We start from the raw sequence: 14,140 nt of genomic DNA on the forward strand, positions 1-14,140 counted from the left end.
ATCCAGATTATTTATTTATTGCACTGGGGGAAGGAGGGTTAAGAAAAGATAAGGAACCAGCATAAAACAAAAGATGCAAGTGGCCAGGAGCAAGAAAGAATGAGACTTTCCCCTTTGTGAGTTGTGACGTGCCAAAAATGGGTTATAATCTCATAGAGAAACAGCCAAAAATAAACCAGAGAACTTGCAAAAAACACAATGATCGGTAAATGACTCAAGGGGATCACAGAAACAAAACACAACTATCACCACATAATAAAGTCTCCTACATTTTAAGCTCTGTAACTGCTGAAGTTTGAGAGTAATTCTACAGAGGTTCTTACTCTATTTTCTCTCTGCAGGAACTCAAGCCCCTTCCACTACTTCACCACATGACATGTGTATGCTGTACGTCCCCCTGGCAGACAGAAACTGAGGACAACATCTATTGTTTTGATTCTCAGTATATATGCAGCCATTTCCTCTACCAGCCTGATGCATGGTAAGTGGCAGGCGGAAACTTGAGAGGATCTGGCACTGCCCATGACAGCAACTTTGTATTTTGAAGTGGCATGCAAGTTAAAATGAAAATTGGGACACCACACATACGCCACCTCCTCCTGAGATAGTTTTAAAGCTTAAGCATCTGCAACCCAATTTTATGTAGATGCAAGATAACTGTTAAAACAAATGCACAAATTAATGCACTGCTGCAACTAAAACACAGATAGTAAGCCTAATAAACACCCATATTTTTCAATGGCAGCATTAAAAACTGGGCATGAATATGGCAGTAGGTTTACTGTATAACAACGCTGTCAATTTTAGAACTTGGGTTTTTTTAGGTAGCTCATTTCAAAAGAATAATACTGATAGTGGTGCTACTTCATGTCTTTCCTTATACGAGATCTTCTCTTAGCATTCTGATTTCTTTTGCACATATGAATGAACAGAATGCAAAACAGAGCACTCAAGATATTTCCCAACACGTTTACAATATTGAAGATACTGAAATTCTCTTGCTTTCTGAGGAGGAAAGGGGAACTAAACCAGAGTATACTCTGACATACTATTACTGATAAGGCCCACAAGGCTCTGAGATGACAGTTCACAACCGATAGCTCATATACCCCCTCCATCCAGGAAGGAGACGGCCACTTCCTTGGCCTGCACGTCCACCATCTACAAACAGAAATATGGATACACAGCAGGGGAGACAAACACAACGCAGCACTGGCTCTTCAGCTTACTCACTGCAAGGACAGAAGCAGCTGCTGTCTGCAGCGTCCCTGCTCACACCCCTCACCTCCACGAGCACGTCTGCAACTCCAGCACCTTCTATCCTCTCCCTCATCTGCCTACTGTACAAAGGAGCAAGAGTATTTTAGGGGACCCCACATAAATACGAGCAAATTGCCATCTAATCCACAACGCTGACAAGCTTGAGCAACAACGATGAAACCACACCCTCATATTTCAGCCTGCGCATTGTGAATTTACAATACTTTCCACTTCCAAAACCCACCAATTTAGGCAGCTTTTGAAAGAACATGCTTCTCATGTGGCTGTACATTACCTCCTTTGGTCCCAAATCCAATTAAAAAAATCTTGCAAATCATAAAAACATTTGGTAAACACAATCAGTCACTCATACGGTTGTTCGAAATGGCTGTTTTGCAAATAAGACAGAAAATACAAACTGAACAAAAGTTTCAAATTAGTGATATCTACCGTTATCAAATATTGCAACCTCTGGATACTCAGTAAACACACTGGATGTGTTGGACAATCATACTTGGAGCTGACCTTCAAAGGTAATATAATAAGCAGTTGTTCACTAATTACAAGAGCTTTTTTTTTAAGCTGTCAAAAAATAAATTTGAAGCACAAACACTTACACAAAACTTGGTATGCAAACCAAACGGCTATAAAACACCTTAGCTCTTAGCTAAGCCCTAAGATTTTTGGCTAGAAAAAACTGAAGAATTCAGACTAACTATAAAGTCGTATTACCATGTAAATATTGTACATGCACATGCTGTATAGCTCAGCACACAACTGAGCATTGCTTCTGGGAATGAGGGATCCCTCTAGTCCACCACAACTTCTGAAGGTGGTACCCACCATTACTAGCAGCAGCATAAAGCGAAGGAAAAAAGTGTGCACAACTGCCCTAACGCATCGTTCCAGGGGTGAACACTGATGAGACCTCAGGGAAATCTCTGTATTAAGGATGCAGTTACACCAAAGCAGAAAACCATAATGGCCTTTATGTGACAATCATTAGTACTAAGTGTAATACATGTCCATTGCCTTTATCCTCCCCAATTAAGGAAACTCTGAGTCTGGCAACATCTGAAACGCTGCATGCCAGCATCTGGTATTTACAGTCGTTTTGACTCACAGCAACAAGAGTGACCACCACAATTCAGTGTTGTGTTTGAACAAAGGTAAAGTTCAAAAGACTGAGAATGCAAACCTGTTAACATGAGCAAACTCAAGAGCTTTATTTCTTCTGCTCTGAAAGCTGACTACTCTTTCACACTATTACGATTCTCCTGCACTTACGTTTTCTGTTGCTTGCAATGCCAGGATGATAATTTTATTTATCTCATTCTTGCTTGCTATGAAAGCATATTAACAGCATAAACCCTTTTTTTGTTGTCTTAAGATTTGTTAAGGAGCTTTCACTACCTGGGAGCTTAAACTTCTTCTTAAGGGCCAATAGCCTATGGTCACAGCCTTTAGCTGAGAAGAAGAAAATGAGTATTGGGAATTGCCCAATTAAGTTATCTTTGACTTTTTTCCAACTTTGTATCAATAAACTACAGTGCTCCACAGAAATTTTCAAACAGTGGCAGCTTTGGTTTTGCATCCCAAAGGCAGCAGAGGAACAGAAAGTGAGATTTTCCATGCTTTAAGGACATTACAGCACTATTTCTTATTTTCTTTGGTAACAGCTAGCTATTATTAGAGACCATATGATTTGATGGATCGACTGAAGTAGACTGGAACTCAAAACAAGTTGATTCTTCTTCCAATGGAACTGTAACTTGTGCTCACAATGACTCTCTCTGATTTATTTCCCTCTCCTTTTATCATACCTACTCAGGTTTAAAAAGACAAAACCATCCCATATTACGTACCGGTATAGCATCATTTTTAACCAAATACCCTCCTAAGTAGCACAGTCCAAAAACATTATTTGAATACAATTAATCTAATTGCTTGTTGCTACCATTAAGCTAAGCAACTGAACTTTTTCCATTTCCCTCTCCGTCCGTTCTAATGCTTACAGCAAGAATCAAAGCAATTATCAATATCTTGCCTTTATCTCCCCTCTTTTCCTGTCAGAGTAATTTCTTTAACTCCCACCTTGTAAAGAAGGTTAGCTTTGAATTCATTTCCCTCTTTAAAACTTACACTCAGCCTGTTCAAACGAGAGCCATGTGCAACAGGAACTCTGCTTCACCAGACAACCAGGAGTGAGAATACCTGTGGTTTCATACCACGTACAGCATTCGAAGTCTTGATACGTTCACACAATGAAAGTCAGCACATCTAAAGTCACTCTTGTCACTCAATACTTGGTAATCCCACTTGCATTCTAGGAGTTTTCAATGCTAATAACAGGTTATCTTCAACCAACTTAAAACATACGTGTATTTTTGTAATACAGGCTAAAGAGCAAATTACATACATGTTCCGGCTGAGACAGGTATGTGCATATGGCAAAGCTGTTAAGTACTCATGAAAATAGGAACATTGCCTTGACACTTGTAAGAATCGCTATTGGTAACATGTTGCTACACTACCAACAAAGGAATCCCACTCCAAGACAGAACATTTTCACGACAAAAGCCTTCACTTCTTTGCATGAATGATATACAACTTCTGTATTTTAAGTTACACTGGTAAATCCATTGCTGGTCTGCAACATTCATGGGGAAAAATGAGGCAGGAAACCTGTGAATCACTACAGCAGGCTCTAAATGTTTTATGAAAAAACATGCCCGCTGCGCTGAGGGAATACAGCACTGTTATTTCTGCTACTATGTTCAGTTTCAGGTTCAGACGAACAGAGAGAAGTCTTTCATACACAGAATTCTTTGAAGAAAACCTACTTTCTTATAGGGTTTTTTTTTAAATGCATCTTTTCACACAACCTTTAGACATATGTTATTCTTTACAGTTTCTTACAGATAGGGCATTTTTCTCTTCTACCTCAAAGCTGAACCCAAATCAGGGGGTTTACTTTAACAAAGTAAAAAAGTTACAGAACGCTTAAGTGATTTTCCAGTTTGTGTTAATATTCCATTCAACAGAAGGTGATCCATATCCCTTTCTTTCCTACTGTAATTCCAATGCAAATAACATACAATGCTTCTTTTAAAACTTCCATACATCATATGAAGTCACATACAATACTATAAGCTGCAAAATTCCCAAAAGCACTCTTGCACGTTTCTTTCAGTCTGTACAGCTCTAACACTTGTGACTATCATAGGATCTCAGGAAGGCCTTTCTTAATTTTATTTTAAACACGTGCTTTTCTGTAAGATGTATGATTTAAATAAGCCTTACACAAACACTTTATTAGGGCTACTGTGATTTAAGCTACCTTCTGCCTAACTACAGCTGAAGAAAAAACAGACCTTGTAGCGCACACCAAAAAAAAATAAAAAAAATCAGTAAATCTTATGCTGTCAAACAAGGAGGAAAAGTTCTTAGACATATCTAAAATATCAAGAGCATCTGCAATTAAATTAGGTATTAAAAAGTCAAGCACAAAACGAAAAAGACTAACGTACTTCAAAATTTTACTCTATTAGTGCGTTAATGAATATATTAACATGACTGCTAATCTAAGGAAAACCTTTAAAGTGTTTTAAAAATAATCAACATGACACCATTATTGGGAATACTTAAAACATGGAGTCTTAAACACACACGTTATAATTTCATAAAGTAAAAATAGGATTTAGAATCCCAATTTTAAAACACCAGACTGCTCCATTATGGAGTGTTCGCGCGCGTGTGTGTATATATACACACATGCATGTACACACACACACTTTTTTCCACCATGAAGCATAACCCTTTGTTCCATAATCCCCAGTTGTATGTTTAATGATCACACATAAGACACTTCCATCAAAAAGAAAAACCGCAGTTCTAGCATGTTTAATTCTTTGGAAATGAACATCTACATTGCTGAAATGGCATTAGAGTGACAAATGACTATAATCCAATGGCCCAAGGCCAGCAACTTCTATTACAACAGATTTGGCTGTTTTGTACGACACAGCATGTTGCATGTATATCGCTAAACAGAAATGAGACTGCTTAGTTTACCTACAAACAAAACCCCACTTAACTTTAAAAGTATTTTAACAGCTACATGAATGGAAAAAGCACTGTGTCTAAGCAACTGCCTACAAAAACTGGCTTTATTAATAGGTAAATGGCTGGATCCATTCTAAAAAGTCTCCAAATCAGTGCTATAGTCTAGAATGCACAGAATAAGTAACAGTGATTCACAAAACCTGTGGGTTTTCTTCTATTATTTGCATGCTGCCACATAGTTCCAAATTTATGTTCTATGTCAGTTTTCCCAGACTTCCTTTTTTTAAGTTAACCAACCCACATTCACCCACTGTACTCTGCATGGATTCACCATTCACATTTTAGAAAGGCAAATGATACCTTCTGGCTACCTAAACTCACAGCTTCAGCTGCAGCCTGAATTCCCAAGACCACGGAAGCCTAGAACAACTTCTCATTCCATAGGCAAAAGCTCCAGCAAAAGGACAAACCCAGGCCCTTCTCAGCAATGAAAGCAGGACCAAAAAAAACAAAAAAAAAAAACCAAAAACCAAGAAAAACAGGGAGAGAGGGGAGACAAATCCAGCTTCTTTACCTCTTTAAAACACCGAACAGCAACTGAGCAGGACAGGGGAGAAGCAGCAGCTACAGCAAGATGATGCACTCAAACACCTCTTTACAAATCCCCTTGCCCAGAGACACCTTTCATATTGTGTTCAGGGTGTCCCCCATAGTTTTCAGCGTATTTCACAAACCTGACAGCATCCACATCGCCCTCTCTCCAAACACTTCTTTCTGCCTGTAAGGACACTGTAACATCAGACACATCTGCATGGATGCAAGCAAGCTAGCACAAGAAACTCATCCAGGTGCATAACAACCATTTTTTAAGATTATTTTTGAGACAGATCGATTTCCTAATCAAGGTCACCCACAAACATCAGGCAATACACTGTAATGACAGCACAGAACAAATGCCTACAGACTGCTGCTTTTTTTTTTTTTTTTTCCTTCCAGAAACAGCACTGGCTTAAGGGAACATCAAACTACACCCTGCCAGGGAGCAACACTCCAAGCCAGCCATAAAAGCGGTAGTTTGCAGTGCAGTATTTCAGGGAGTCAGATTGCATGCCATGTTCTGAGTTCCAGTTATTCTGGTTGCTAGGCCAGACACAGGCCTGGGTGAGGATGAGCAGCTTATGAGCTTGTTCAGCTTTTTCTGAACACAAACTCTACTGGTTTGTACTTCAGCTGGGTTTGGGGGCAATGTGGTACATTTAAAATGGCACTGAGTTAATTTGACACCACAGTAATGGTGAAAGAACAAAACAAGCATAAATGATTCATTCTGCTATGGTATCCTTTCTTCTGCTTAACTTGTTTTCACAAGATTTATAAATGATGCGTTTGTATTAATTCTTTCTATGAAAAACAATAGGAAAAGTGGCTAAAACAACTGTTTATACAGTTCCTACAGAGTATTACTCTTTCCAAACAGGGAAATAGTTTTTAAAGTCTTTCTTTTTTGTTTTTAACAGAAGATTTTTAGATGACCTTGATGACAAATGGTTTCAACTATATCCAGTGCTAAATCAGCTCAACATCTGTAGTGTCATACAAAACCTGTAGTGATACAGCAGGTTTACTGCTAGCTCACCTTAATTAAAAAAAAAAAAAAAAAGTACAGCTTTTGAATATACTCAGAACACACCCAGAAAACTGACAGCAACACTTAAATATCTCATTAAATGATTATGAAATAACGACATGGAATACAGAGGTACAAACGACCAGCAGTATCTAAACTGTGTCACCATATACTCATGTGCTTGCCAACTAGCTGGCCATCCAAAATTAATGCTCCTTTGAAAATATAAGATACGGTCATGTTTCATGATTCATTTGTTAGAACGTGCAAACTGACTCAAATATTTCTGCCCATTATTACATGAATCCATTAATTGGCAGAAATCTGACTATGCATTTTAGCTATTAGAAGAGCATGATTTTCTTGAACTTTTTTTCCCGTGTGACAAAAAGAAAGGTCTCAATTACGGTACACCCAAATTACAGTCACATGGAAAAACGAAGCACTTTTGCCTAGGTCTCTACTTTATGACACAAACATAAGGACTACATAATGTTATTTAGTCTTCTGCTCAGAACAGACAACTTTATCAAAACTCTAATTTTTCTACTGATCTGCAACACTACCATCCTAAAATAAAAAGGAAACACATGCATGTAAAACCACATCCCTGAACTTATCTTCAGGTTCATCCAAAAGAGTCCAAAACATTATTACCTTCCTTCAGCATTATAGCACTATATTGCTCTAGAACATGTATTCACATAAATCCCAGACAGCATTTAAATAAACTGTTTACACTGGGGGGGGTGGACGACTGAAACACAAAAATAAGCTGTATTTAATGACACGAACAAAGCATTAACTGAAAGGTATCTCACAGATTTGCTCCTGTAAATTTAAGCAGTAATCCTCACAAGACCTAAATATCTACCTTTGCCTATAGAGGGGGTTGATTTAAAATAGTCTACGTACAAGTTACTACTAAAGATGAATTTACAGTCTAGTTTTAATTACAGCTATGCAGCGCTTCACCATAAACTACATCATCAGCTGAACTTTTTTTTGTTTCAAGGTACACCAACTTAATTAAGTACAGACACAAGAGTGTCCTTAATTCTTCTAAATCAAGAAAAAAGCTGCAATGTAAAACCCAGTCTTATCAAACTGACCACATACACCGACTGCTGCCTAGTACTGAGGGGAAAGCAGCGAGTAAAAGAGCTTCCGAGTTGGACACTGAATCCTTTTGATATATGTGCATTTTAACTATCATTCATTAGGATGGTAAGAAAAAAAGTCCAAAACTAAGTGAGTTTCCTCCACTTTGAAAGAAAAGTTGAATGATACAAAATTTTAAAACAATCTTAAATTTTAAGCAAACTCCAGAAACAGCAACTGCCCTCAGAACACGACGTTAACAAAATCACATCCCTCTTTCTCTCAAACATAAATAAATCAAGCTGGACAAGAAATGTCATGATAGTTTTCACTGATTACAAGCTTTTGTTTATGGAAAAATAATTGTCAGTGAAACTAGTGCGTCACTTCATTAGATGTGTACCTTAACTGCTCTTCAGAAAAAAAAATACAGAATTCAGAATAAAGCATCACCTTGTTTGAAACACTTCGATTTTATGAAAGATATTTCCCACCACAAAAGACACGGTTTCTTAACAGAATTATCTTTAACACGATGAAAGTTCTCTAAATTTCATTATTTGCTAAAAACAAAGTTGCATGAAGTCTTGCAAATAAACACCTCAGTGCACCACACACATTGCCTGACATTTTTGTTTTAAAGCTTTCTGGGAGAAAAGCCTTACAGGAAAGAAATAGTGAAGTTAACCCATTCAATCATTTGCTCTGAGCACACACTAGATTACACCAGGAATCGAGCTTTTAACTTCCAGTGAAAAACTACCGCGACTGCAGTTTTGGTTGGTTTTTTTTTTTTTTTTTTTACTCCGTGCACAAATCTTCTGGCTGGTTTAGTTCGTGGGAGACAGGGAAACTGCACACGCATCCCCATGCATAGTAATCTTGCAACACTCAGCCCTTTGCACCCCAATGCACTGAGATTTATTGAGTGTTTGGGCGGGGGGGGGGGGGGGGGGAGATTAGTTTACAAATCTCCTTATTCCCTTCTCATTTTAGAATCGCTTGTCTCCCCCTCCCCCCCCAAAAAAAGAAAGAAAAAGCCCAAGCTATCAACTCTTCCAACCATCCCCTCTTCCCAACGGGGTCCAGCACCGACTTCACCCCGCAAAGGGCTCCCGCAGGCCTCCTCCGCCGCCTTCCCCTCGCCCAGCCGCCGTGACACCGGCTCGGCGAGGAGGGGGCCAGCCCCGGCACGCTGGGCCCCTCGGCGGGGCACGACCGCCGCCGGGAGCGCGGGAGACCGCCGTCCCGGCCGGCAGCGAAGCCCCTCCACCGCCCTGAGGAGATTCAATGAAGCTGCAGAATCACCCTGGGCCTAGTCCCGGCCACCACGCTCCCCCCCTCGGCGAACCGCGCCGCGGGGCCCGGCCGCCCCTCGGAGCCCGTCGGAGACACCCCCCTCCGCGACACCCCGCGGCCGACAGCGCGGGGGCGGCCGGTACCTGGGCACTGTTCACAGCCATGGCGCCCCGCGTCCGTGGGGAGCTCGGCGTCTCCCGGGCGCCTCACGCTGCTGCCCCCGCCGCCGCCATCTTCTCTCTCGCACGCACCAGCCGGGCGGGCAGGCGGCACCGCACTGCGCCTGCGCACAGCGCCGCCGGGGAGGGGAGGGGCGGGGCGGGAGCGCCTCTGCGCATGCGTGCCGGCCGGGCGGCGGCGGCGCAGGCGCAGTGGAGGGCCGAGCTAGGGGGCGGAGCGGCCCTGAGGAAGGGGCCCGGGCGGCGGGGAGCTGTGAGGCGGTCGCCACCCGTGGGGCGGTCGCCACCCGTGGGGCCGCCTCCCTGAGGCGGGGTGGGGGGGGAGAGGGGCGAGCCTGAGGCGGGAAGGTGGGCGAGGCTGCCAAAAAAAAAAAAAAAACCCCAAAAAACTTCGCTTTCAGCTCCCAGGCAGCGTCTGGGATGGGGGAAGCTGCCGTGAGGCGGGCGGCCATGAGGCCGCTGTGAGGCGGGCCCAGGCTGAGGAGAGCCGAGGCTGAGGAGAGCCGAGGCTGAGGGGAGCCTGCCGCCTCCAGAGCCGGTGGCGGGAGGTTGGTTCCCAGGCTGCTGGAGCTGGAGCCGCGCAGCCTTCGGCCCAGCTGAGTAACCCGGGCAAGGTAGCACAGCCGGCCCGGTGCTACTGCAGCGAAGTCGCGCCGTGCAGGAGAAACGCAGCTGAAAAAATGCAAGCGTGCAAGCAGCCAGCCTGCCCCAAAGGAATCAGTGGTGGCTTCACCTCAAAAGTCTGTAAAAGGCCGCATGCCAAGGGTTACGCCGGCAGGTGAGCGGTAGGCTGCGTGGCCGTGTGCTGGCAGAGCCAAGCTGACCCCTGTCTGTCCCAAATAACGAGAGTGGGAATGGGTTCGGTGTTTGTATCTGGAAAAAAAAATAAAAATCTAGTGACTAAGCCAATCTCATGATTTTGAGATGACTGAGTCATAACTGAATACTGAAGCCCCCAGGCAAGAATCCATTAAATTAATTGCTAATTTACTCCATATTTTTTTCCTTGAACAAACTACCAAACCCTGCAAAAGTCTACTTCAGTTGGGAAGCGAGCGTTAGAGAAAGCTTAACATTACCCGTGAAAGTTGAAGGGAAAAAAGGAAAAAAAACTTTGTGTCATCTTTGGCTGTTCAAAGAGGACGTTCACTGGAAGTGGAAGGAGGATTCATCAGGCTCTCTACGATAAGGACATTTCCGTCCTGTTTCATGAAGTGCAACACTTAATGTGTGCTCATGACAGTAAATGATTTTCTATATCAGCGTCTGTCCTTTCAGTTGACACACCCTGCTGCCGCTCCCTTTCTTTTGTTTCTAGCAAATGTTGCTCTTCTGTCCTAAGGCAGAGAACTAGCAGTGAAAATGGCTGTTGAATATTAAAAGAGAGAAACACAAAAGGGAGACAAATGTATAGGCTTTTTGCATACAGCATTTCAAACATCTGAAACCCCCTCTCCCCTCGGGAGTCTAATTTACAAGGTAAATAATGGAGTGAAAACCCTTACATAGCTCATCTGGTTGAAGGCAAAAATTCCCTTCTGCCCACAATACTGCCTAAGTAAACTGACTGTTTTTGCTGGAAAGGCTGCCCCTTCAAATGGCTGAAAATGCAAATGTGCGCAGTTCCTCCCACCTGAAAACCAGTTAATTCAAATACCAATACTGTTACAAGCCACAGCCGATGGTGAAAACTGACGTGGGCAGAAAGGATGTCACTGTCTCCTAGTTAAGCAACATTTAAAACGCCTTCAATTTTATCCCGTCTTAATACAGTTTCATTGTGAAGTCTGTTAACATTTTACCACAATATTTTGTAATAATGTCAGTTTTGTAAGTTTTATTGTAATAGCATGCTTTGAAGAAACTTACCTGCTGGAAAGTTTCCACCTCAGTTCTGTTTTGTCATTCATTTTTGCCATTTTTAGTGGTCTGTTAGTGCATTACCGCTTACTGCATTGCACAAATCGGTTTTATTTTCTTCCATCCTTTATGCCAGTGGCCGCAAATTATACCTCCCAAACAACATGTTGCTTTTCCAACTTCAAAAAAAAATGGTGCTGTATTCTTTCTGTGTATCCATGTTCTTAAGATTCATGGGGTAAAGTAATGTTCCTAACAACATGGTACTGACTTAATTATTTTGTGAATTGTTCAACAACAAATGAGGTCCATGGCCAGGGAAATAAAGGACTGTCTGATGTTAGCTGGTTAGCTGAATAAACTACTCCCAAGTTAGCTGCCTCCCAGTAACTACTGCAATTGTTCTTATCCTATTGTAAATGCAAAGTGCTTGGGAATGGCTCACCCTTCTGTACCATACTCCTCATGATTTCACTAGATCGTAAGGCCTGTACTCACGGCAGCGCCCAGGAGGTGAAGGATTTATACGTATGACTTTTCTGAAGCAACCAGGACCCACACGTCCACTCTTTCAGGGGCAGAAGGGAATGTCTTCCTGTAGCGTTGCAAGAACTGGCTGATCGCTGCGGGAGGTTTACTGCTGTCCATGTAAAGCTTCCTCCCAGGGCTAAGAGCTTTAGGAGCTCTGAAGACTTTTTCTTCAGAGATGCAGAACTTTTGTCCCAATAGTTTCTAGGTACGGTAAGGGCTTTGCTACTTTGCCAGTCATTCTGGTAATGAGATTCAACTGGGAAGAAAAAAAACAGTCAGCACTATACTGTGTTCTGGGGGGGCCAAGACACAGAAAGCTAAGGTGGCTGCTGTGTAGAGAAAACCCAGAAACATTATTTAAAGCACCAGGACTCTAAGGGACCATGGTGGTACCAGCCTCGTGCCCGTAATGGCACAAAAATAGTGCTGGGGAGGGAGCTCTTTTCACTCCATCCGCACCGTTGCCTACCGTGAAGGATTTACAAGCAGCAGTCATCTTCCCTGGTTGGATCTCGGGGAGGGGCTTCTGCTCATGGGTCAGTTGGCTCCTTGTATTTTAAGTTTCCAGTAGAAAACCAGCCTATTCGAGGTCAACGTCCACAGAGGTGTCATTGGCATAGTCTGTCAGAGGCAGCTGCGACAGTGCTCCTCCAGCGTCAGGTCCGCAGAGACACCGTGAACTTTGCCAGAGGTAAATCGAGCTGTTTTCACAGTGGTCACGGGGGCACTAAAGCTGTTATATGATGTGGTGCCTATGAAGAGGAACAGAATTCACTGCTGAAGCAGGTCCCTTTTGCTGCTCATTGTTATAATAAAACGTTTTTACAGCCCCGGTAAAGTGCTTCTCCTTCCTTTATAGAACTTGCTTAGGTCCTTCTTGTCAAACGTCTTTTTTGGACAGCTGCTCGTGCTGGATAGTCACTCCTGAGGTTTTCCCAAAGCCTCATACTTCAGAGTACTCTGAGTACTGAAACAAGCTGGCAGAATAAGTTTTCCACTTTCTGTGGCCTAAATTGCACAGGTCAGCAACAGGCATCCCGGTGTTTATGAAGGGAAGTTGAGACAGCAGCAGCGCAGGAATGGTTACGCAGGTAGCAGCAGTGAGCAGAGTAGCGCAGGACACCAATGGGAGGTGTTTCATTCCAAAAATGCATTAATGCAAACCTGACTTCAAACTCCATATTCCTAAATTTGCTGAAAATTTGTAAAAAATACATTTAATTTCACAATGTAAGGAACTTAGGCGTGGACTAGTTCAAGTTAACCTGAAACAAATTTGAAGTCTGGACAACCCTTTGGTAGATCATGTGGATGCTTGACTCAATACGTTCTGTGTTTCAATTATTTATGCAGAGCTTTTGGCTGAATTATTTGTGACTTATTCATCCTTATCTTAAATATGAGCTTTCTCTCTTCTCACACAATCGTCTATTTTAGGGCTACAGTCTCAAAAGAACCTGCAAGTCTTTATCTCACCTTCCTTTCATGTTCTGTCACCGAACCCATCATGATAAAAGCAAAGGTACATTTTTTTCCCAAAGCTACTCTGAGCTCCAGAAAAAGCCTATCTGATGCTAAAAAATGTGTGTGGTATCAACAAACCCGCTGCTGGGCTGTGTGTCTCTCATTTAGCAGCGGCATCCTCAGAAGGGGGAAGGAAGCTGTAAGTAGCTGGAGCTCGTCTCTGCTCTGACTCACACAGCGCAGTGACAGTACATCTCTGTCTGCACTGAGGATGCATCTGCCCTGACCTGGTCCGTCAGACAACTCAAAGCTGTAAGTTCATGAAGGCGTAATTAGCTTCTCACTCATTATTACATTCATGAGAACCGAAACATGACAAGAAACTGAAATAAAAGAATATATAAAGCTTGTCACGCTAGCTTTTTTTTTTCCATAGAAACTTCTTACTGGTCAAAGCTTCGTTAAGACGTATCGGCAAGGCAACAATCACAATTAGAATCTGGACTTTTTTTCTGTGAGTTAAATTGCTTCTCAGAAAGAGTACTAAAGGTTAAACTATTTCTTTCAATTCCCTAGACACGAGACACTTTATTGCTGTCACGTAAGAATACAGAATCCTAAACAGCACATAGAAAATCACCAGCATTTGGAAGAAAGCAGTCTGCTCTCTTATGGAGAAAGACAGACACCCAGGCCCATTTTTCTCAATTTAAGGTTTCAACTTGAGAACAAAAATATTTCCAGCTTCTTTCTC

General features: G+C 42.3%; 1 protein-coding gene across 1 annotated transcript in view; it reads right to left on the bottom strand.

The window, feature by feature from the left end:
- USP10 (ubiquitin specific peptidase 10) overlaps positions 1 to 9,646 on the bottom strand; it is a 56,448-nt gene extending 46,802 nt beyond the window's left edge. The window contains exon 1 of the mRNA XM_069793351.1: positions 9,496 to 9,646. Coding sequence (XP_069649452.1) covers positions 9,496 to 9,516 — 21 coding nt within the window. The 5' untranslated portion in view covers positions 9,517 to 9,646. The remainder of the gene's footprint in view (positions 1 to 9,495) is intronic.
- Between the last annotated feature and the right edge of the window lie 4,494 nt (positions 9,647 to 14,140).

The sequence above is a fragment of the Haliaeetus albicilla genome, chromosome 10 (assembly GCF_947461875.1).
Source record: "Haliaeetus albicilla chromosome 10, bHalAlb1.1, whole genome shotgun sequence".
Taxonomy (NCBI): Eukaryota; Metazoa; Chordata; class Aves; order Accipitriformes; family Accipitridae; genus Haliaeetus; species Haliaeetus albicilla.